The following is a 25303-nucleotide window of genomic DNA, read 5'->3' as shown; positions in this document are numbered from 1 at the left end:
AATGACAAAAAAGCAGCATTCACTAATTGCATTTAAATTTACAATAGGACCATGGCTAACACCCAATTTCTCCCGGCTTGTTGGAAAACACAACGTTGAGACAATTTTAGTCTAAATTCCAAGCACATAGGTCACCTTTCTAATTCACCCCCTCTTTTACTCATTACTTCCAGGCAACATGGCGCTTACCCCTTTCCCTTCTCCAAACTTGGAATTATGCAGAGGCAAAAGTCTGAAACACGATCTGGGAAAGGAATTCGCTTGTAGAACTCTTATAAATGTCAAGGCAGTACCGAATGAATAGGTAGCGGATCCTGTTCACCTCAGATACCCTAACAGAGATTCCCTGGGCAGGCATCATATTCAGTTTAGGGCTTCTCAGGCCAGATCAGCCCCTGAGAGGCACTTACTCCCAAAACAAACAAACAAACAAACAAACAAACCTGGATGCTGGGAAGATCACAGGCCAGGCTCACTCACCTGCCTCCCCTCCTCCACCCCGCCCCGCCTCACGCATTTCCTACTTATTCCTACCCAGGCAAATTACCCGGCCCTGGGCCAAGTCAGTGGCATGCAGCCAGTTTAATGCCAAGTATTAATAGAGAGCCGCGGTCCTCAAGAGGCTGGCACTGGAACTTCGCTTGGCAAGGTGAAAGAAGCACCCAGCGCGCGTCCCGGCCCCTCCCCTTGCAGTGGCGGCGCCCCGCGGCTGCCTGGTTCACCTGCGGGTCCCTGAGGGGGGCGCTGCCTCGGCAACCGCAGCCGCCGCCTAGACTGCAGGAGCCGCGCCCAGGGGGCAGCCCGGAGTTGGGGAGCAGCGATGAGCAGCGACTCGGACCCTGAGTGCCCCGTTGACGGTAACCACTCTCCAGGCGAGGCCGCGGTTTTAGTCTTTAACCTCCCCCGATGCGGGTTTAATCTCCCGGCTGCTGGTTGACCTGGGGACAAGTTATTTCCCTGTAAAGCGGCTGAGATGGGTAGGAAGTCCCCTTCATGGGTTTTTGCACCCTTTTGTGCATCTTTCGAGGTTATTTTTTAGAATTAAACAAGTTATATGAAGATCGGAAAATCGCGCTAGAAACAAACATAACCCGCTCTATGTTTGTCGAAACACATGTTAGGGTTTCGCTGATTGGTGCCCCGCGGCGGGTATTCTTAGACACAGTGGAAGCAAGTTCCCTGAAAGAAAGGCGACTTTGCTTCTGCTCTGGGACGAGCCCTGCATTACTTTGCTCCTCCCACCTCCACCCACAATTTTACAAACAGGCGTTTAACGAGGCCACCTGGATCTTACGGAGTGAGGGATGGCCTAATGTACTTCGGATTGAAGCTGGGAGGTGGGGGAGTGGAACGTTATTTGCTTAAAGAAGGAGTGATGGCAGCGGAACTCCTCAAACTGACTTTATGACTCGGGCGTGGTTAGATCTACTGTAAAATAATGGTCTCCTGCGTTCGTGAGGGTCTCAGATTCCTTTGAACGTGTGATGGATGGGATACTCCCAACCCCTTTCCCATTCAAATGCACCTGTAATACACGATTGGATGTTTGCTGAAGATTTCAAGCTAGACCCCTCCAGTGCCTGTGTCTACCTCCTGTTTAAGAACCCCTGCTTGGAAAAGTTGTTATTGTTATTGCTCTCCGAGCATTTTTACTTACTAGGTCGTTGTTGATCTTTGGGGAGGAGCGCCCCTCTAGGAATAACTCCTCTTTGCTCTTACATCAGTAGCTGTTTCGGACTGTACTGAACATAGCTCAACGATTATTGACACTCTGGGGGATTGGGCTCAACAGGTGTGTCAGGGGTCAGGTGTGCTGGCTTGGCGTCCTTGCGCACATGTGGGTTGCACCGCAGGGAATCTATGCAGGAGTTGGCAAGGCAAGAACCATGGCGGTGCAAGAAACAGTTCATTTGTTCCTTTTATAGTCGCCAGGAGTGTGCCCACTATAAGTGCCCTGGATTATCTTTAAAACTGTTCTTTTGCAAGTGGCATTGTTACTGTTTTCATTATATGGCATAAAGAACTGGCACTTTCAACTACTGGAGCTAATTGTAAAACTATGACTTGTGCGTGCCTAGAGTCAGCACACATCTGGCTATTTGAGAGGTGATAGAGAAGCATAAATTAGATTGTTGGTTTAAAAAGTCCCTAATAACGTGTCAGGCTTCCTCATTTGAGGCAAGAATGGGCAGATTAATTTTATCTAAGCACCTGCAGTTTCATTTGCTTTGTTTTTCATCTTAATTTCTGTTTTAAAGTCACATACCCATTAGAAATTTGGTACAAACTCGTTTTTTAAAGTATCTGTTCTTCCTAAAGCAAGTAAGTGTCCTCGTTACCAGGCATGTCTGTAGTTTTTGAGGACTTCAATAGTTGCCGTATATGAATAGTGAAGTGGGAAATGTAACCTTAAATCTAAACTCCAGGAACTACTAGAAGGCTTTCACTGCTGTTATTCTTGAGCAGGTCATAAGTCAATAACGTGTCTAATAATCCTTAATTGTGCCAAATGTTTGCAATGACATCTTAAAAGATATAGATATATGTATGTATATGTATATCTTTTGTATGTAAGTAAATATATATGTCAGACTTCTTTATATATATATCAGACTTAGTAAATTCCTAAGTTCAGGTGACAAGACCATGCAAGGTGGCATTTGATGAGTGTGTTAAATGATATGCTGAACTCTAGTATGGAATATCTGTTATGGGCTGCACATGGTGGTAGAATGTCACAGGGAGTTCTGTTGCAGCTAAAGAATGCTGCTTCTACCCCTCATGCTTGGATACAATTTATGATCTCACCGCAGCACGTCCAAGAAAAGTTTAGGCAACTAATTACACTGGATTTAGATTTTAATTGCACCCAAATAAATAATTCTTTGCACTTATAATATTTTCCTTTGTGGTTTGAAGTAATAACATAAAGTGTCCACATAATTTGGTGGGCAAAGCCATCGTTTTAATTTTATTCAGCTTTCATGCTTGTTGAAACAATTAAAATGGAAGCAAATTTCAAGCTTTAATAGAGGGAGTAGTTTTTTTTTTTTATGCTGTCGAAAAGCTGACTTTTATATACTGTTTTATAAGCCTGGTATATTGTAATAAGATTAATAGCATGACCTTCAGGAACAAAATGTCTGTATCATTTTTTGCCCCATTTTTTATCTTTCAGTTTTCTTTCTCCCTCTAACTTTTCCACTTTTTATTTAGTCTTTTTATTATCACTTCAGTGGAGCCCAGTGCAGGCCCAACTCACTGCCCATGGATCATCCCTCACTTAGGCTGGCAGTGGCAACATCTGTTCAACACCCCTCTCTGCTCCGCTGAGCTTCAGCCGGTCTCCTGACTCTCCCTAACCACCGAGCTCTAACAAGTCCGTGGGAGGGGAACTATTATTTTCTGCTTTTTTATTTTTTTAAGAAAACGGAGTTTCTGAGAGGGTGACTGTTAGCTCTGAATATGTAACCCAGGTGCTCTACGTCCAGAGTCCACGCACCGAACACCTAACTCCTGCTGTGCTACAATGCTAATGTCCACAGGTCACCTTCAGCTGCATCCTTCACCTGCCTGTGCTGGGGACACAGGAAAAACACTGAGAGGACCCTGAAAAGTGGCTCTAACTAAGCTCACTGAAATGACAGCAGCGTTCTTTCCCCTTCCTTTTGGGTGGGAAAGGTGGGAGGAGAGATGGTCAGTGTTTAAAGGTTCCTCCTGATGGCGGGCCTGGATGGTGCCAGGGTAGGGACCTCTGCTGTGTCGCCGGGGCAGCAACCCCCTGAGTGCTGGGGATGAGAGGCAGCTTGGCCTTTCTGAGGCCAAAGGCAAAGGGAAGAGTGCTCCAGGACACACACTCTCTAACAGCCCTTCTTTCAGAGCAGGTTTACCAGTGGTCACATTTTTCTTAGGGCACTAGCGATGAGTCTGTTTTAGGAGGAGGCTGACCCACTGAGGACCACAGCTCTGCTCTGTGGGCTCCCGGGGGGGGACAGATGAAAGGGAAGAATGCACAGTGCTCTGCTGCCTGCAGCCTCCTCCTACTGGGTATCTCTGGATGTATAATCTGTCCTCTGCCAGTCTCAGTTTCTTCGCCTGTAAAGTAGGGATGAAAACATCCACCGTCTCAAATTATTGGGAGGGTTAGGAATAATGTACAGCATCATAATGTACTATCTGGCAGCTAGTAGGCTCCCAGAAATAAAGGTACTGTGTTCTGAAAATTGGATGCAGGGGTTAATAAGGTCATTGGAATAACTAATTTGTGTCTCCTAATTGTTTTGTATATGCTCTTGAGGTGCTGCAAGGTGGCTGCTGTTGAGCATTCTTTCTTTGTTTGTGGAAGTAGCTCCAGAACAAAGGAGAGTGGTTCTTCCTTTTTTAAAAAAATCACCATTCTGGGGAGTTAATACATGAATGAGTAACTGTTAACCTTATATATTTATATATAGGGGTCTGGCACAAATACAGCCCCTTTTTATTATAAAAGCTTTTATTACAAAATCATAAGCATGTTGTTCTGCAACATAACAGTATCACACTCAAGCACACCATATGGCATTTTAGGTGAAATGTTCAAATGAAAACTATAAATCATCACACATATGCTATTACCCTATCAAGCACACTCAAGCAGGCCTTCCTTCTGTCGGACCCTGTACTTGGCAGGAATTTTAATGTTTCTTTTGCGCCATCTCCAGGAACCCCCCAATCACGTTTCCTTTCTAATTTCTTATTGCTTCTTCCATGTTCTGTCTGAGAAGTGGTTCTCCCAGGGTTCTTTCCCCAGCCTCTGTCAGTAGCACCGCCATTCCCTTCCACGAGGGAAAGTCTTTTCAGTCTTGAAGGTAATCCCTGCCTCATTTTTGAGGGAGTTTTTTCCCTCACAGACACTCTTATCCCTTCCCTGTTATCCAGCCTTGCTCTACTTCTCCAGAAGGACCAGTGTCTTCATCCCACTGTGGTGGAATAGACATGGAAAAGGAAAAATGCTGGAAAGAAAATCATATCTTAGACATAGAATTTCTCCTTGCTAACTTCGCACCTGACACTCACGGGTTCTAGCACAGCCCCATTCTCTCCCTGCTTCTGCGTTTCCTTTCCTCTGAGCTTCAGACGATTCGTGAGTCTGAAATTCCGTGATGGGTGGTTTTGTTTTTCATCCATTATACTTCTTTTCGGGCTATGAAGGATCGATGATATAGAACACCACCCAGATGAAGAGTCATCATTTTGCCCTCATCCTGGGGACACACATCCTAGTTTAACTACCCAAGGGAGTTAACCTTCTAGAGTTTAACTACCCAAGTATGTATTCCTAGATGTAGTAATGTAGTGTTACCTATTTAAAAAATTTAAGAATATATAGATTTACCCTCCTGTCCTTTTTTATTCTTATTATTTATTTCTTAAAGAATCTGGGCCACTTGACCTAGAGAATCCTCCACAAATTGAATTTTGCTGCTTTTGTCCTCTTGGTTCACCATTTCTTGAAGATTACCTTCTTTTGAACTCCTCTGGATAGCATCCAGCCGTTCCACTTGTCTAAGTACATTTCTCAGTCTTATCTTTAAATTCTAGAAACAACCATGAAACCATTTTATCTATTAGGCTTTTTTATTATTAGACAGTAAATCACTGAGCTTCTTATATTCATCTCATTTCCTGCAGTAATTTCATTAAGAATTATAATGAGTTGGTTGAAAATCAATACTCCCATCTGCCAATTAGTCCAAATATTAGTAATTTAGGAGTGTTATGGGGAAGTTTTGGAAACTTAATATTCTGAGCCCTTTTTAAAAATCTGTTTTCAGGATTTTTAAATATTTTGTTCTATTTTACTTTTGGCCTCTTAATTAATTTTCCGGTGATTATTTTTCTCTATTCTCACTAGTTGGAGTGCAATAAATGTTTAGAAATGTGGTTTGGTTTGAGAAATATAAATTCTGGGTTACTTAAGTTACAGTAGGTTGCAGAATAGTTTATACAGTAATAGTCCATTTCATTGAAAAATAGTAATTCATTTATACTTACAGAACTAGAGCTGAAGGAATTTACACTTGGGGATTAAAAGTAATTGTGCACGATTGGGTGCATAATGGCTTTTTTCCTTAGGTTCTTCATGCCTGTATTTTCTGTAGTGAGTCAGCATTGCTCTTATGGAAAAAATAAATTAACTTGGTGGAGGAGAGGGTTGGGATGGGGTTTTGTTTGGTTTAAATGTTTTTCTCATTCAATTTAGGCCAGGCTTTCTAGCCGTATTTATCTGGTTTGTTTTTTTATCATCTTACGTGGGCATGAATGTCATTTCTATTATTCAAACAGACCCTTACATTGGAATCTAAATGTGTTTGTATTGACCCCTATTGCTGAATACTCAAGTTATTTCAACATTTTTAAAATCACAAACAAGATAGAGAGGAAAATAGTGAGCTAAAAATTAATTAAAGATATAGAAACCAAAAATATGGGAGAACTTTACAATGCTATTAAAGTATTAAGGCTTTAAGGCAAATACAGAGTTAAAGCATGCCCAGATGTGCACGAGGATTGCCAATCCTTGGAAATCCTATGACAAGAAATATTTGTTTTTTGACAAATGGTCATCTTGACCAAATTGCACTTGTTCAAATTGTTGTTGGAGAAATAGTAGGCTGCTCTTGGGGAAATAAAACGATTTTATTCTAAAATCCATCCAGAATCTCAAGGGACCCCAGGTAGTGAAAACAATTTTAAAAAAGAACACATTTAGAAGACTCATGGTTTCTGATGTTAAAACATATTATAGGGCTACAATAACCCAAACAGCGTGGCACTGGCATAAAGTCAGACAGAGAGACCAATGCAATAGAGTAGAGAGCCAACAGATTAACCTTCATGTATATGCTCAAATGATCTCCACTAAGTGTGATAAAGTCACTCAATAGGGAAAGTATAGTCTCTTTAACAAATGGTATTGAGGAAGCTGGAAATTCCCATGTAAAAGAATGAAGTTGGGTCCTTATTTTGCACAATACACAAATAATAACGTAAAATAGATTGAAGACCTAAATTTTAAACCCCAAACTATGACATTTCTAGAAGAAAACAGGAAATCTTCATGAAATTTGATTTGACAGTTGTTTCTTGGATGTGGCAGAAAGAACATTAGGCAACAAAAGCAAAAATAGAGCAATGAGAATACATCAAACTTAAGGACTGTTATGCATCAAAGAATGCAACCAACCAAGTAAAAAGACAACCTATGAAATGGGATAAAATGTTTGCATATCATATATCTGATAAGAAGTTAATATCCAGAATCTATAAAGAACTACAACTCAACTATGAAAATCAAATAACCCAATTAAAAATGGGCAACAGACTTGAACAGACTTTTCTTCAAATATGATATACCAATGACTAACATGTATATGAAAAGATATTCAACATCACTAATCATTAGAGAAATACAAATCAGAACCACAATTAGATACCTCCTCACACCCATTAGGATGGCTACTGTATGATAACCAAGTCCTGGAAACAGCCTAAGCGCCCATCAGGAAGTGAGTGGATCAAAAAATGATGGTACATTTACACAACGGAATACTACACAGCAGAAAGAAAGGAGGAGCCCATGTGACCCTCGGAGACAGCATGGATGGAACTGGAGAGCATTATGCTAAGTGAAATAAGCCAGATGGTAAAAGACAAATGCCATATAATCTCACCTATAAGTGGAACCTAATCAACAAAACAAATGAACAAAATAGAACCAGAGACATGGAGGTAAAGAACACACTGATAGGGACTAGAAGGGAGGAGGGAAGGGGATAATAGGAAAAAGAAGGGGAAGGGACAAGTCAAGGAACGTGTATAAAGGACCTATGGACAAAGGCGCCTGGTGGAGGGTAGGGATTGAATATGGGAGGTAGGGGGAGGTGGGGCGGGGGAGAATAATGAGGGAAAATGGGTACAACTATCACTGAACAATGATAATTTTTTTTTAATTAAACAAACAAAAATTCCCTCCCAGAACAGAAAATAACAGATATTAAGGATGATGTGAAGTCAGAACTCCTGTACAATGTCTTCGGATTCTAAAACACTGCAAATTCTATGAAAAATGGCATGGAGATTCCTCAAAAAATAGTTTAATTGGAAAAGTAAACTATTAGATTATTCAATAATCCTACTTTTGGATAAACATCCCCAAAAATTGAAACCAGGGTCTCAATGAGATAGGCACACCCACATGCATGGCAGCACTAGTTATGACAGCCAGGAGGTGAAAGCAACCCGAATGTCCATCAGTCATTGAATGGCTAAACAAAATGTGGTATATAGACATAATGACACATTATTTAGCCTCAAAAAAGTAGGAGTACAGACCATCACATGCTACAACATGTATGGACCTTGAAGACATTATGCTAAATGAAAGAAGCCAATCAGAAAAACAAGCATTTTGATTCCACTTATATGAATTGCCTAGAGTAGTCCAATTTATGGAAACAGAAGGTAGAATGGGGGTTATCAGAGGAAGGAGCCAAGGAAGGACAGGCTAAGTATTTAAGGGATATAGAGTTTTAGTTCCACAAGTTGAAAAAGTCCTGGAGATCTGTTTTGCAACAATGTGAATATATTTAACACAGTGACCTATAAAATTAAAAATGATTGCTGTGGTAAATTTTATGTTATATGGGTTTTTTTTTTTTTACCACAACAAAAAAGAACAACCAATTTAAAATTAACAAACAAATAATCAAACAAAGAAAGACTTTTAAGGATAGAAATGATGTATAAAAATAACTTAAAAATGTGCTTGCTTTCTTGAAAAAGTTCAATCATCTTTTGAATATCTTGGCACTGTCATTGTGAGCACTGAATAACGTTATAACATTCCTCAAGAGGAGAGATGTGCCCAGCTGTTGGTCACTTCACTGAATGACGTCAGACTGCTGTTCTTGAACTCTTACATCTTTCTTCCTGTTGTTGATGTTCTCCTCATCAGTCTGCTGAGCCAGCTATGTTTTATTTTCTCCTATAAATCCTGGTAGCATCTTTAATCATCCTTTGCCACACTTCCTCCAATTTATTGCTGGTAACAAACTTGGTTATTGTCTCGCCTTCTTGGTCTTTTGGTTTTCATCCCACAGGAGGTTGAAATTGTACATGAGGTAAGGTAGACTGCCTCTGAATGAGGCATGAAACAGTTTATATGAAAAGAGTTTGAGTATCTGTTATATTGACATTTTTCTACTTATTTATGTTACATTCATTGTGTTCTTGTATATGTTCTGGATATTTGCAAGGGTCAGATGAGAAGACATCATATAGAATGTGTGTAAATGAAAAATATTTTGGTGTAAACGTATACGTGATTAATTACAGTTCCTGTTCATGATTTGAACACACGGGTAACATTTTATTGCTCAAGAGATACGCATGTAGGCAAAGTTCCCATGTAAGGCAAAATTATGGCTTTCTTCTCACTGGGAGTACGACTGAGCTCTCACTCTCACAGAGAGGGCGGTGACGGCATCTCCTGACTTGTTCTGTTTCCGCTGCGGCCAATAGCGGCACCACTGCGAGGTCCACGGTACCGCTTACAGCACACAGGGCAACTATGCTTTTACTGTTTTTCACACTGTGCATGATTTTTAAGAGCTTTATTGAGGTACGAGTTACACACCATAAAATTTACCTGTTTGAATGTGCGATTCAGTTTTTAGTAAATTTACAGAATTGTGCCTCCCTCGCCACCATCCAATTTTAGAGCAGTTCCGTGCATGTTATATTTCAAAAAATATATTACCGTACTTTCCCACAATTTTGAGTACTTTGCTCTTCTTTGCCAGAGCTGTGTGCCTGAGAGAGGTTATTATCTTGACTGACGGAATGCAAAGAGAAAGACAATTATTGTTTAGATTCCAGTGGCCAAAATAGGAGTTTCAAAACAAAACAACAGTTTTATAAGCCAGGCTATTGCCCTGAGATAGGACTTTCTAAATTCTATTATTTTCCCTTCAACATGATCTACTAAGCCTAGGAGGCACAATCCCAGAGTTCTGCCTGACTGAAGTTGGATGGAGGAGGAGGGGCTGCATTTAGCTCCTTAAGAAGTGAGGTGACTCAGAAAGTCCCTCTTGTCCTCAGAGTAAGGTAGCAGAATCGAGCACCCGTGATGCTCCCAGGATCCCTCTCTGATGAGGATGAAGGCAGAAACCGGGGGATGGGGGTGATCTATTTTCTATTGGGAAGCTGATTAAAGATGAAGCATAAGCCCAGGGCATACCATCACCAACAGCCAAGGTGAGGCCACCTCAGCCAGCGAGCTCACCCAGTATCTGACTAAGATGAAAGAGTTCATGGATATGCCTCAGCCATGCCTGCCTGGTGGGAAAGGAGTAAAGATGTAGCTCAGTGAGGTTGCCCAGAGATGAAGGGGCCAGAGGACAGACACCACACTGTTTCAAGGACACAACCACTGTTCTCCATCTTAAGGTTGAGTAAGACACACTTTTCTCCCTGCATACCTGGAAGTTATTAAGAAGAGAATTAGGAGAGGAAGGAGTAGAAATCTGAAGGATCAAGCACTTTTACCCCATAAAACTGAGCATTGCCTTAAGGAACTGTTTAATTTATTATATCTGACTAATTTTTAAGTAGGTTGGACTAAATAAAGCAACTTTTGTTACCGCTTTCCAGCGATGGGTACTCAGGGGAAGACAAGATTAATTAGGGACCAAAATCAAGATACTATATTTTCTCAGCATATGTGAGTGTCATAAAGGGAATGGTGCCACAATAATAGCCTTGAAACAAATGAAAACTGTTGCTTCAGCCACTGCCACTGACATAGGCCCTGTTGTTGAGCAGTGTAATTCCCAAAGATAAATATGCACAAAGCTGGGCCTTGGACCTGCTGATGACCTGCCCTGGGGGAAGTGAGGCTTCTGGAAAAGTTCTCTGTTCTTTAAAGAGGGAAAAGCCATGGGTGTCAGATGTCAATCAGTCATATTGTAATTTGAAGCTGAGTGTTCCTTCATTAATTCATGCCTACAAACACTGTTTAAGCAAAACAGTACAGATATTCTTTTGAGATAGCATAGCTTTGCTGTGCCTGAAGTAGGTTCAGTGGGTCCAAAGACCACCTACTCATCTTCTCCATCACTTTGTCCCCTGAACAAGCTCTATGGAGGTCCCGAAACATAGGGATTCAGAGTTGTGCACTGCATTGCTGAGGACCACTTGCAGAAATGCTGGAAGGCGATTGATGTTAATTACGTGGATGGGAATTTAATTGAAAAACTGGTGTTAGCAGTAGAATTATTGACAGAGTGGCGAGTCATCTTGTAGAGCATCATTTCACTGAGAGCTTTTTTAACCAGAGAGGTTAAAGTACTCCTTACCGAACGACGTAGGGGCTAGAGTCAGGCTAAAACTCCCTGCCCCAAATTCCAGAATGTTCTTTCTATGGGTATTGTCAGAGCAGATAATTAAAAGTAAGAAGTCAACCCTGCAAAATACTGCTTAAATCAGAGTTGAATTTGTTGCTTGTTTGTTTCCACCAGCATCTGAGATGCCTTAGGTGTTTAAAAATTTCAGAATTCAGGAGCTTTAAGGGGAAATTTTGCAGAGCAACGGCAATTGTATCTAAATTATTTGATGTCAGCAAGCCATCATTAAATATTAAAATCTGTTTTGGCGATTTATCTGCAGCCTTGACAAATCTTAAATTTCCACACTCTAATTTTTGCCTATTAAATATATTGTTAAGTCCTCCCTTTGTTTGAGTTTCTTAGCTTATTTAATTCAGCACTAGTATGCTGTGTTGTTTGATCTCCTAATGCTTTCTATCAGCTTGCAAAATCAACAGAGACTTAGTTGTTATTTTATGACACATCTGCTGTTTCAGGTGCTATGTGAGCCGAAAAATACATTCAAAGGACATATTTCTTTCATATGTATTTTCATCATGCTGTAGTCTGCTGTGCCATCAGCTCAGTTTTAATTCAGTACCTAATTTGTATGAAGCAGTGATAAAGGAGAAAGAAAATCTATGAAAAATTCCATTTCCTAATATTTGTCAGTGGCCTTATTTTTCAAGTCGATGGCACAACAAAAGAGCATTGTAGGAAGTAATTGTGGAACATNCAAAGGACATATTTCTTTCATGATGTATTTTCATCATGCTGTAGTCTGCTGTGCCATCAGCTCAGTTTTAATTCAGTACCTAATTTGTATGAAGCAGTGATAAAGGAGAAAGAAAATCTATGAAAAATTCCATTTCCTAATATTTGTCAGTGGCCTTATTTTTCAAGTCGATGGCACAACAAAAGAGCATTGTAGGAAGTAATTGTGGAACATACATATGATGACAGTTTTGCCAAGAAGTGTCCAATACAATATGTCAGCTTAGTAGTTAATTGTTGTTCTATTGTTTCATGTGTGTTAGTACAATTTCTTTGGTGAAAGAGGATGCGTGGTTTACTGGAAAGAAATGTTGCATCAATCATGGTTTGAATATCAGTTTTGCTATTTACTATACTAGCTTTGTGACCTTCATCAAGTTAGTTAGCCTCTCTGATTCTCATTTCCATATTTGTAGAATTGGGTTTGATTCTTGTCTTATAAGGTGTCTCATGAAGATTTGTGCAAAAACATGTAATATAGGTGCCTCATATAGTGTCAGTCTGGGCCATAAACATTAAAAAAATGGTAGCCATGTGTTTCAAATTGGGTTTTCCAGAAGGAGACCCTGAGTCAAAGATTTGAATATAAGTATTAACTTTGGAAGGTGGTCCCAGGGAGACCAAATAGAGAATACATTGTAAAGTACTGTGGGTAACTAAAGCTTAATTCTGCTGGGTAACTCAGGGTGTTAGTGAAGAATACACATCTCAAGTTATCTCAAAAAAGGACAAGAGTGCTGGATATTTGTACGTTAATTTCTATCAGTTATTGGTTGAGGGATGCTAAGGTACGGGTATTAACTTTTCAGAGCTTTGGGCTTGCCATGTAAGTGGGCACAGCAAGTTTGGCCAAAATAGGAAGGCCACAGGCAAAGAAGTAAAGGTGCTAACACTTAGAAATCGGATAGTTTGCACAAGGATGAAATACCTGAAGAACTGCTCTTCCCTGTTTTTGTTAACTGTTAGTATATTTCCTTATTGAAGACCTTTTGTTTTCTTAGCTCCCTATCTTGTGGTGTACTGAAGCCGCCTCATACCAGCTCATTAGCCCGGTGGGAGTCTTTATACTGCAGAAATAGTCAAATGCTATCATTCATAATTTTTTAAAATATTTTTTCAGGGACCACTTTGCCAGTACACCAACTTCCCCTATCCTTTATCTCGCAGACGATGGAGTGTAAGAGTTACGTGTACAGGACCAGCCATCAGATAGACCTGAGTTCAGAAATGAACTTTTACATCTTTTATCTGTGTAGCTGTGAGAAAAGTTACTAAGTTTCACGGAGTCTTGGTGTCTTCATCTGTACAATGGGGATGTATATAACTTCTAAAATTGTGGTGAAGATCAAACATAATAACATTTTATGTAAGGAACACTGTAGAATAAGGAAGTTATTACAAGAAGTTATTACTTCCTCCCACAATTACACACTTGTGGGAGGAAGACATGTTCCATCAAGCGAAATTGGAAATCAGAGAAAAGTCACTAACCCACCCTTCTGAAGCACTGGCAGTAATGGACAGGTTGGGATCTGGGATCTTGTGGAGGACTCTGGGAATGCAGGTATGTACAGTTGTCACTGAGTGACTGTGAAAAGAGCTGGAGAAAAAAGTCGTTTCTCTGTGTAGGTGCCATCTCCGGGGGTCCAGAACCAAATGTCCCGATGAAAGGCAAAGAGAGTGAGGATGGGCTGGAACACACTGGCATGTCTACTGATACCCATCACTGTGTCTGACTTCAAAGACTGTCAGAGAGGCTGGGCTCTGCTTCTGCTGGAGGGAAGAACCAAGAACCACTGAGAATAGTGGGTTAGAAAACTACCCCAGAGGGCAGACTCAGACCTCATTCACTGGGTGTGCTGTGTGTGCCCGGCTAGATTTCAGAACTGCTATGGGCCAGTGACTGCCCTGTACCTCCTTTTTTCCCCCCTTAAGAATGTCTATGGAAGTTATCCTGTCTTTCTCACTATTGTATGTTTTATATGTTGTAGATGGTGTCTAATAACTTGTGTTTCAGTTGATGGGTCCCTAGAACACAAACAGCTGCAACTGCATAGTCTTATCTGTCTGTAGATAACATGATGCAAATCATGATATCCTGGACTTCAGGTCTGTTTCTATGATGGCGTAAGATTTTGGAAGGTCGTAGGATGGGACTGAGCATATTTTGTGGAAGGGAGGAATAACAATAATTTGTGGTCAGAGGGTAGACTTTTATAGATTGAAAAAGTGCCTTCAAATTCCTTCCACCTAGTAGTCATACCACTTTCCAGTGTGACATTGCTTTCAGTAATCAGGATGTGAGCTCTTTTTCCTTTGAATCCAATTGTCCTTATGACTTGCTTTAATCAATAGAGTATGGCAGAAGTGATGTCGTGTGACTTCCAGTCCTAGGCCTCATGAGACTTTGTAACTTTTGCCTTCCCTGTTTTTGAATCTGCTATCACTTTACATGGAAGACAATCTAATCTTTTTGATAATAAGAACCCAAGTGGAGAGGGAGGTTCAGCCATTTTATTCTTCCCAGCTAAGCTCACCTCTCAGCAACACCCAAGTTGATGCCGTTGTGTGAGTGAACCTAGACCAGACCAGCAGCATTACCCAACCAAGCCACAGCATCATGAGAAATAATGCATCATGGCTGCTTTAAACTACTAAGTTTTATGGTTATTATACCACTCTAGATGACTGATGCGCCCTCCCAGTAAATTATTTGTCTGCTTCACTTACTCAGAGTGAGTTTTAGCTGTGTGTGTCTTCCCACTGTTTTTATGTGGGATAAATGTGCTACTGTTTATGAAGGACTTACTAGAAACTTGGCACATAGTAAATGTTGAATAAATCCTAGCCACTATTATGTGCAATTGGTTCTTCACGCTTATGAGAAAAGCGTGGACTGCCTGGAGAGGATCTGACAGACCTGTACCATGATCTGTCAAACAATGGGTGTGCCTCTAAATCTCAGTTCTCTCAAATTAAGAATGAAGACATTGCTCAATTATCTCTAAATGCTTGTCAAACTCTAAAAGCCCACGATTCTACACAAAATTGGCAAACGCAACCTTGGCACACATTCCAGTTGGAAGCAAACCCATGCCTTCGTTGGTCTCAGCTGTGGCATAACCTTTGACAATGTCTTTATGATCAGATTATGTGGTGTTTGTTCCATGACTACTTCATTTATTGGCACCAGAGTAGCAATGAGATGTGTGAGCATCTTCCAGAATTTCGGCGTCGGTCATGCTCAGGCACAATATATAATGCAGTTTATGCGACTCTGTTGGCTCCCAGGTGAAAGTTTTTAGAATATTTGCTCTGATTTTATATGGAGGTAAGGCTAATTCTGGGTAGCATAAAGGATGAAAAGGAAAATCTACGTCACTGAGCACTTTACCTCTGACGCCAAGTTTGCATACCCCACTCAGCAATGCATTTGCGCTGCAAGCAACAGAGTCCTCTGTCCACGGAAGTAAGTTTAGACCATCTATTTTCTTGTTAAAGATGCATTTTACTGCCATTGCAAGCAGCTTCTTAGTATGTTTTTTCCAATCACATTTAACACACTTCACAAAACAGTTGTGAGGAGTGCCGTTTTCTGCATTTGAGGGTGGCCGCATGTGAATGTCACAGCCTGTGGGTTGAGGTACAAAGGAGCTGAGAGTAATTGCCCTCCCTCACCTGGAAGGTGATCTTCCCAAGATCTAGGCTAGGAAACAGAACCCTGGGCCCAGATGAGCCCGTATCAGCATTAATCAACAAATCATGTAAATGAGGCAACCATTTATAGCATTTATTTGAATTTTCATTTAAATTGCTGGTTAAGTGGAATACATTTAAAACCTTGCAGTCAACACTTGAGCAAATTGGTTTTAAAACTATATATTAAATTGTAGCACATTGCAATTTAATGCATAGTTCCAAGATAATTGCTTATTGCTTAAAGAGTACAAAATATGTGTTCAAATAGTTTAGTGTGGTTGCTGAGGCACAAGAAGCAGTATCTTCTTGTTTGCTTTTGTGTGAAAAAAGGTAAAAAGAACTAATAACCAACCATGATATCTGGACTTAGGCTGTTTGGCTTTGACATCTGGCTCTGCCACTTACGAGCTATGTGACTTGGGCAATTCTCTTCACCTCTCTGGCCTCAGATCTGCACAGTGACGTTAATAAAGGTATTCTCATCAAAGGGTTATCATGCGGATTGTATAAGGTAATTCCTATAATGTACCTAGCTCAGTATCTGATCCATTGCAAGTGTCTAATAAATGTTAACTGTTGTTATTGTTTTGTCAGTGACTAATTTTGTTTCCTTTAAGCCTTTTGTACTTCTAGAAAAGATAAAACCACAAAAATGGCTTGCTTTATACTTATTTTTGGCAGTATTGTTCTAGACTTTTTTTTTTTGGCTAATATAGTACTCTAGCCATGGACCTTAAACATTCAGGCTTGTATTTAAGTGGAAAGTTTTTTAAAAAGAGAAAGAAGAAAACACCATATTTATTTTCTGACAGTAACTGGGCAATCTTCCAGCTTTGGAGAACAGCACACATATGTGGGAAACTCTGAAGATCCAGAGAATATACTTAGTAAAGTGTGTCAGGTTGGTTTGAACTTTCCTTAATTGAAAAAGCTAAAGAAGCCAAGTTATTCAGACTGTGGTTCTCTAGTTTCACAAAATACAGAATGACTGTCATTCACGAAGAGGGGAAGTTTATTGAAAGAATTTTGGAGAACTTGCAGAATCGGAGGAAGAGCAAAAGGATTAGGCCTTGGAAAGAGACAAGAGCCAAGGCAACTCTGGAGATCCGGAATACTTGGGACTTAGACATACCCATAAAAGGCAGTAACCTTAACTGAGAGTGCTGCCCAAGAGAGTGTCCTGGGGGGAAGGGCGTGGTTCAAGTTCAATGATGGTTAGGTCAAAAATGCCCCAAGAAAACCAGCAAACTAAAAAAAAGGCATTGTACCTACTCAGTATTAAATCTTGGAAAACACAGAAGTCACCGATAAAGCAACAAGTAAAATCTGATGTTTTACAAATGTATGTAGACAAGAAACAAAGTGGAGAATCAGAGATGACAGGGAGCCAAGATGGCAGANCTAGTTTCACGAAATACAGAATGACTGTCATTCACGAAGAGGGGAAGTTTATTGAAAGAATTTTGGAGAACTCGCAGAATTGGAGGAAGAGCAAAAGGATTAGGCCTTGGAAAAAGACAAGAGCCAAGGCAACTCTAGAGATCTGGAATACTTGGGACTTAGAGATACCCATAAAAGGCAGTAACCTTAACTGAGAGTGCTGCCCAAGAGAGTGTCCTGGGGGGAAGGGCGTGGTTCAAGTTCAATGCTGGTTAGGTCAAAAATGCCCCAAGAAAACCAGCAAACTAAAAAAAAGGCATTGTACCTACTCAGTATTAAATCTTGGAAAACACAGAAGTCACCGATAAAGCAACAAGTAAAATCTGACGTTTTACAAATGTATGTAGACAAGAAACAAAGTGGAGAATCAGAGATGACAGGGAGCCAAGATGGCAGAGCATGAAAATTCCAATAGGAACTGGCAGTGCCTAGTGAAGGAGAAGAAAGATGCAGTGAGTACAGCTCCTGGGGAACACATTGCATCTTGGAGTGGGAGCTACCTCTGAGCCAGAGGAAAGCACATCAGGTTCTCCAGCCTGAGCTGACATTTACCAACCAGATAGGCCAAATCCAGCTTTCTCCTAGAGCCCAACTGCATCCAAGCCCTTGCAAACTGAAGTTGTACCCATCAGAAAAATTCGTCAGGTGTAAAGTTAGGGTGGTATGTGTGGGTGGTTTCAGGAGCTGTCTATCAATATGACAAGCTCAGACATACCACAGCTGCATGCAAACACAATTGTCAAATAATGTCCATTCAAGCAATAGGAGTGGATGTCTCTGGAAAACCTACTCCCCTGAAAATATCAGGTCCTCCAGTTCCTGACCTGGTACTCAGTGAAAGGAAACTATTTTTTAAATTACAAATAAGTAAATAGGAATTATGGTGTACTATGCATTTATTGGCCATGGACAGAGCACTGACAATTGCTTTTTATTATTTATTTTTTTGCTGCTTCAGAGACTCCCTTCTAAGGGGCTTGTCCTCTTTGAGAATAGATTATGTTTCTGGACCCTACTCTTTTGTTGTGCCTGGGTGTTTCGGCAGAATCTGAATCATTTGACTGGCATCCCAGATGCTAACACACCGGCCCTCATAAAATAAAACCCTGAATGATGTCACTTTCCAGAAATGTTATATTTTCATCTGTGCTTTGCATGGGAGGAGCCCATGCATGGAAGCACAGAATGATTTTTTCCTATCTTATTCTGTCGCCTTTTCATCTAAAGATCATTTTAGAAGGCCGAGTTACTGGAGGATAGAAAAGCTGTCCTATTGATGGACAAGGCTCATTAGAAAGACATACAATTTCTGGCTTCAACTTTGCAGGACTACTATTATGGGGGAGAGATGAAAAGAAATGTAAACCTACTAGCTTATCTTTTATCTGGTTCATGTCTCCCCTCTCCCTGGCCTGGATTCCTGCCATCAAATTCCTCCACTTCCAATTCCTGGTTTCCTATCTGAACTCTATGCCAGTACCCCCTGCATCTTTCTAAAGCACTGGTCTATCCCATCAGCAGTTTGTGGCTTCCTGTTGCCTACCAAGGACCACCTACATTTCTCAGTCTCTATCAAATTCCTGAAGTATCAGTCACCATGCTAGCTTCTCGGTAGTCATGTTTCGCATTTACAGGCCCGGCCCCTTGGATACAGAGCAGTTCTTGACGTTTCCTGAACACAGACACACACGTACATTTTTCTCCGTAGTTCATGTTGCTCGTCTTTTTCTCATGCATATCCTTGCCATGACCTTTGTTTCTACTCCATCATAACCATTTCCTATACTCAGTGAAAAATTTTGATTTTCTACCCCCTCCTCACCATCCAATTACCCAACTATCCCTTTTCCAGTGGTTCCCACATTAGTACGGGCCCCCCATTTTCCTGGTGTCTCAGACCCCAAACCCAAGACCACCTTAGGTTCTTTTGTTTTCTTGACCCCCCCACATCCATCCACTTCAGCAGCAAGTCCTCGTGGCTTTACTACAAAAATGTCTCCCACTTTGCTACGTGTCCGCGGCTACCTTCCTGGTCAAAGCTGCTGTATCTGTTGCCTGGACTTCTGCAGTAGCCCCCTAAGCAATCAATCCCCCTATTTCCGCATCTGCTCTCTGGCAGCCCATCAAGGTGCCAGAGTGGTCTTTTGTAAATGTAAACCAGAGCGCGTTAGTCCTCTGTTTAAACCTTCAAGAGGCTCCCTGTTGCTCTTAGAATAAAATACCTGACCTGACCTGCTCCCTGTCTGTCTTTCCAAATCACGTGTCAGCCCTTCCTCCTCCTTGTTCTTGTATGTGACCCACATTGATCTCTATTTCTTTAAGAGGCCAGTTGATTATTGATTATTGATTATTGATTATTTCCATTTTTTTGTTTCTTCTGCCTGGACTATTCTCCTTTTACGAGTTTTTCTATTTGGGGCTCTCCTCTTTCACATCTCAATTCAAGTATCTCTTCTTCAGAAAAGCTTTCTCCTGGCCAGATTCTAAAATAACTTCTTGCCTTTATTCTATCAGGTCATTCAGGTTCTTTTCTTTAGAGTATGTATTAAAGCCTACAATTACTTGACTGATTTCTCTGTTTGCCTTTTTATTAACTGTATCTCCCATTCAACCCCAATTAATATAAATTTGTGGGTTTGTTGTTCATGGTTCAGCCTCTAATGCTTCATATAGTGTTTTAAAATTAATATACATGGAATAAATACTTGCTGAATGGCTGAATAAGGGGCTATCCCGCGTATCATCTAACCCAAGAGGACTTTCTGCTTCTCACATTCAGAGGCCCTTCTCAGGAATTCTAGTGTGTTTTGTCTGACCTCAAGTGTCAGACCTTATACATTCCGGATGGGATTCTAGGTATTCATTTTCCTTTTTTGGATTTTGAACTCACCATCCATGTGTCTGATTCATCTTCGAGTCCTGCTAGTGCCTATTGCAATGTGTTGCACAGAGCAGGTATTTGATAATTACTTCAGAAAGTATCAGTAAAAGACATATTGATACTGTGGATTTCAACTAAGGAGAGACTTTGACCTCAAAAATGACACCAAACAACTTATTTAAAATTTTTTTATTTCTTTTTATCTTGGCCTTTGGGTACCCATCTCCAGCTGAGTGAACCCGGGAGTAAAGTTTTGCTAGTTGTGCCTGTGACTTCATATTTTTGGGTTTCACTGTGGAAATTCTTCAGTCTCTACGTAGGTTCTGTGACTCTACCAAATCACAGATTTACATTCAGAAATTAAATCCCTGCATTTGTTACTGTTACCCAAATTTTATAGCTTCTGTGGCTACTGTCTTGTATCATTGTTATTTCTTAATTATTTGTTTGTTTACTGTGTCATCCTTCTTGTAGGTTGTCCATAATTACTCTCTTATTGTCATGTTGTTTTTAAGACAACAAAAATGGCTTAAAATGCATCTGAAAGTTTTTGAATTTTTAATTCAATTTTTATTTATTTATATTTAGGTACTTGTCTTTGTATTATAAAGGAATTTCAGCACTAATATTTTGGGGGGTAGCTGCTTTGAAAAAAACTTATTGTCATTCAATTATAATTGGACCCATTTTCCCCCATCACTCTCCCTTGCCCTACCTACCCCCCACCTCTCACATTCAGTCCTTCCCTGACTGTCGTCTTTGTCCAGGGTCGTTTATACATGTTCCTTGGTGACCCTTCCCCTTCTTTACCTCATTATGCTCCTCACCCCTCTCTTCTGGTTACCCTCAGTTTGTTCTTTATTTACATGTCTCTGCTTCTATTTTGCTTGCTTATTTGCTTTGTTGGTTAGGTTCCACTTATAGGTGAGAGCATATGATATTAGTCTTTCACTGCCTGGCTTATTTCACTTAGCATAATGCTCTCCAGTTCCATCCATGCTGTAACAAATGGCAGAAACTCCTTCTCTCTTTCTGCTGTGTAATATTCCATTGTGTAAATGTACCACAGTTTTGGGATGCACTCACATACTGATGGGCACTTATGCTGTTTCCAGCACTTGGCTATTGTACATAGCACTGCTAGGAACATCGGGGTGCATAGGTTCTTCTGAATTGGTATTTCAGGATTCTTAGGGTCTAATCCCAGAAGTAGAATTGCTGGGTCAAAAGGCAGTTCCATTTTTAGTTTTCTGAGGAAATTTCATACTCTTTTCCACAGTGGCTGCCCCAGTCTGTATTCCCACCAACAGTGCACTAGGGTCCCCTGTTCTCTACACCCTTGCCAGCACTTGTTGGTAGGTTTGTTTATGACGGCCATTCTGACCAGTGTGAAGTGGTAAAAGGGATGCGAACAATGTATGACTCAGACAATACCAGTCAGACAAGATGGTCCATCAATGAAATTAGGCATCTACTCTTTTGAGCTTAGAAGAGACATCTGTCTCAGAAAAATCCAGAACAGGGGAATGTCTCTTCAGCTTTTTTTTTCAGCTGTATCTTCCTTTCCCCCTGGCTCCCTAAATATTCTCTTTTTAAGCTTTTAGCAATTTGAGAACAGACACTCTGTGCTGTGTATTTTTTTGTATTCTTAGGTTTGGTACATAGTAGGTCCTTATTAACTTATTTTTATTTTTCTCCTCACTTGAGGACATTTTTTTGTTGTTTTAAGAGAGGGATGAAGAGAGAGAGAGAGACATTGATGTGAGAGAGAAACATTGATTGGTTCTCTTCTGCACATGCCTGGCCTGGGGATCAAATGCACCCAGACCAGGGATCAAACCTGCAACTTAGGTATGTGCCCTGACAAAGGCTCAAACCCACAACCCTTCAGTTATGGGGCTATGGATCCAGCCAACTGAGCCATAATGGACAGAGCCTAATTAACTTGTTAATTAAAAGTCCTCTTTCCTGGGCTCTGCTTCTCATGTCTATCCTGGACAGTCCTATTAGGTTCTCTAGGTCCTAACACACAAAATTCCCTGGGTCTCCAATCTCTTTGGCACAGCTTTTCTAAAAAGTGCCTTTTCCCAACCGGATGCCTGGACTCATTTTTTGATCCATTGTTCCTCATTTCTATCCTTTGAAATCAAGAATTATGTTCTTATTGTTAGTTTGCTCTCAACAATAAGAGCCTTGGATGGGAAACTTGGTTCTTACTGGCAGATTTTCTCACAAAGACCTAAGGGAATTAGTTCTCATCTTTACCTGAGCCAACAGTGTAATTCCGGTGCCAAAAGACAGTTCATACAGACTGAGTCACATTAATAGTTACCACTTAGTGGGTTTTTTATGGTGTTCCTGGCACTTTGCTCAGCAGCGTGCATGCATCGCCATATTCAATCATCCCAATGACTCAATGCCAAAGGCATAGCTATTTTCTCATTTCCCAGATAAGAAATCTGGATCACATAGAAATTAAGTAACATGGGTAAGGTCACAGCAGCAGTTAGAATTTGGGCCAGATCTCTCTGGTTTCATAGCTTAAGCTTTGGAGTCAACCAGGGTGCTAATGGAAGCCTTCCTAATGGAATATGGTGACCACATCACAAGAAATAGGGATTTAGAACAGGTGAGACCGTACCTGGAGTTTTGTGCAGTGCCTCATTTTTTAAGATAGAAATAAACTGACCCAGACATTGACTATGAGCATCAGAAACCATTGAACAAATTGGAGTAGTTTTAACTGGCAAAATAAAAAAAAAAAGATTTAGGTGAGAGTTGTAAAACTCTTTGCATGTTTGGATTAGAGTCCTATGGAAGAGAAATGAGACTTGCTTTGTCCACCCATTTACAAGCCTGTAGAAATGACACCAAATGAAGTCACTGTAAGAAGCTTTGTGACCACTCCAACTGTCAGTGGAGTTGCTACTTTTAGAAGTGATAAAGTGTTAAAAGGTATTATTATTACTTATTACTGCAGATGATCCAAGAGAAGACACGTCTGCTACTTTAGCAGCCTTCCCTGATACCTCAAGTTCTTCTATAATGCTAAGCCTTAACCTCAAATGTCTCTATTGTTTACCTATGAAATATGTTAACATGACCTTAGAGTCACCCAGAACAGTGATTCTTAAACCCACCTGCATGTTGGTGTACAGGGTAGGGCCAAAGTAGGTTTGAAGTTCTTTGTATAGGAAATAGTACAATAATTAATAAGTAACAATACAAGAATAAACTCTGTTTCACACACTCACAAGTATGAACCTACTTTGTCCAGCCCTGTATTTCTGTACTATTAGTATATGTTAGAGTACTTGCTCAGATTTGAGATTCTGGGCCGCAGCCTAGAACAAAATCTTTTGGGTAGCAACTTAGGAATCTGCAACTTAGTCAGTTTTCCCAGAATTTTCTGGCAGCCAGCCATGTGCTTTCCTTGGATGGTCTCTTGTTTCATAGACAAGGAAACTGAGGCCCAGAAAGGTTTTATTATACCGGGATCAGAGGCCATGGGTTGTATGGGAGGGTCAGAGAAGATGACTTTCAAGAGAATTCTGTAGCCAACCAGTCAGTCCTCAGAGGGGTGTTGAGTGCCCCCTAAGGCCAGCTGCTCAACTGTGCCCTCCCAGTGTGGGCTGAACGGCTCGACTGTTGTCTTGTGTTCCGAACATTGTGGCAGGAAGTTCTGCTCTCTTCACGTGGACATTCCCTACCCCTGCAGCCCCTGTTCCTACTCTTCCACTGGATAACCCACCCCTTGCTCTAGAGTTCATTACCTTGGTCATTTGACAACTCTGAGGAGATCTCTCTTTCTACTGTCGTAACTTACCGTCACATGCAAATGTCACTTTGCTCTTATGCATTTATGTATTTAATAAATATTGATTGCCTACTAGAATTAAGTATTTTTATGTAGTTAATATTAATAACACTAATTGAGTGCCCACTATGTACCAAGCACTATTTTAAGTATTTATGTGTATTAATCCATTTAATTGTATGGCAAAGGAAGATGCTGACTCTCAATATCTGAAGTAATCTTTGAAGCTGAATTCATTATTTGTTAAACAAGAGGGAGCTTTACACCTCTTGGAATAAAACAAAAGTTATGGTTGTATAGAGTTTTGGAAGATACAGAGTGGAAGAACTGGTAGAAATTCAGAAGTCAAAGTGTTTAGGGGTTGACTGATTTTCACATACGGAATTGTGGTTCATGGAGTGAGACTTGGGAATGGACTGACTCTGAGAAGTCAAATAATTACAAAGTAAGAAAAGAGAGTAGCAGCAGTAAAATGAATGGGGCGAGAGGCAAGTGAGAGAATCGCATGCATGTGTCCTTTGATAATCCGGAGACCATAAACTCTGTTTTGACTACTTGACCCCATCCCCTAAGTTCTTCTTTCAGTTCCTACTGTCTCTTCTCTCACCCATGAACTGGGTTCTTTATCTGTCCTACCCCTAGCAAAGATCCCTGTATCTGCTCAGTAAGGTCCAGTAACTTGCAGTGACATCTCAGAGGAGGGGAGCATCATCACTGGCTGGTAGACCTCTTTTATTTAATAGAGGGGAAGGGAGGGAGAAAGAGAAATATCACCCAGTGTGTGCCCTGACTGGGAGTCGAACCGGTGACCTTTAGGTTCACAGACTAGCATTCAATCCACTGAGCCATACCAACCATGGAAGTGGCTGCAGTTTTAAGTAGGGTTATCAAGTTAGGACTTGCTCAGAAGCTGATGTTTAAGGAAAGAGTCACAGAAGATCAAAGAAGCCAAAGTGGTGAGAGCTTACAGGACAGTAATAAGATAGGCGTTTTGAGGTCCAAGAGATAATAGGAAAGGGATTCATTCAGGCCTTTGAGGTCATTGTAAGGACTTCTGGTGTAATGAGCTAAGTGCCCATTTGGTAGTTTAAGTAGACTAGTCACCATGTGATATGACTTACCCTTTCAAAGGAACAGGGGAACGACTGTCTTGAGAGCAGGGTACATGGGATGCAGGGTATGGAAGGAGGCTGGGCGGTCAATTGGGAGGCTGCTCCACGAATCTAAGCACTTGATGGTGGTTTGCACTCAGCATTTGATGGTGTCAGGGAAGAGTGTCATGAAAAG

The 25303-nt window shown here is 40.8% G+C and overlaps 1 protein-coding gene across 1 annotated transcript in view; it reads left to right on the top strand.

Annotated features, from left to right (window-relative positions):
- Positions 1–694: 694 nt before the first annotated feature.
- GADL1 (glutamate decarboxylase like 1) overlaps positions 695–25303 on the top strand; it is a 164263-nt gene continuing 139654 nt past the window's right edge. Inside the window, exon 1 of the mRNA XM_037070782.1 lies at positions 695–857. Within this exon, the coding sequence (XP_036926677.1) occupies positions 821–857 (37 nt within the window). The 5' untranslated portion in view covers positions 695–820. The remainder of the gene's footprint in view (positions 858–25303) is intronic.

The sequence above is a fragment of the Sturnira hondurensis genome, unplaced genomic scaffold (genome assembly GCF_014824575.4).
Source record: "Sturnira hondurensis isolate 20B ecotype Veracruz unplaced genomic scaffold, ASM1482457v3 Scaffold0019006, whole genome shotgun sequence".
NCBI classification, from domain to species: domain Eukaryota; kingdom Metazoa; phylum Chordata; class Mammalia; order Chiroptera; family Phyllostomidae; genus Sturnira; species Sturnira hondurensis.
The sequence above is the reverse complement of the archived record's forward strand: the minus strand, read 5'-3'. Positions and strand labels throughout refer to the sequence as shown.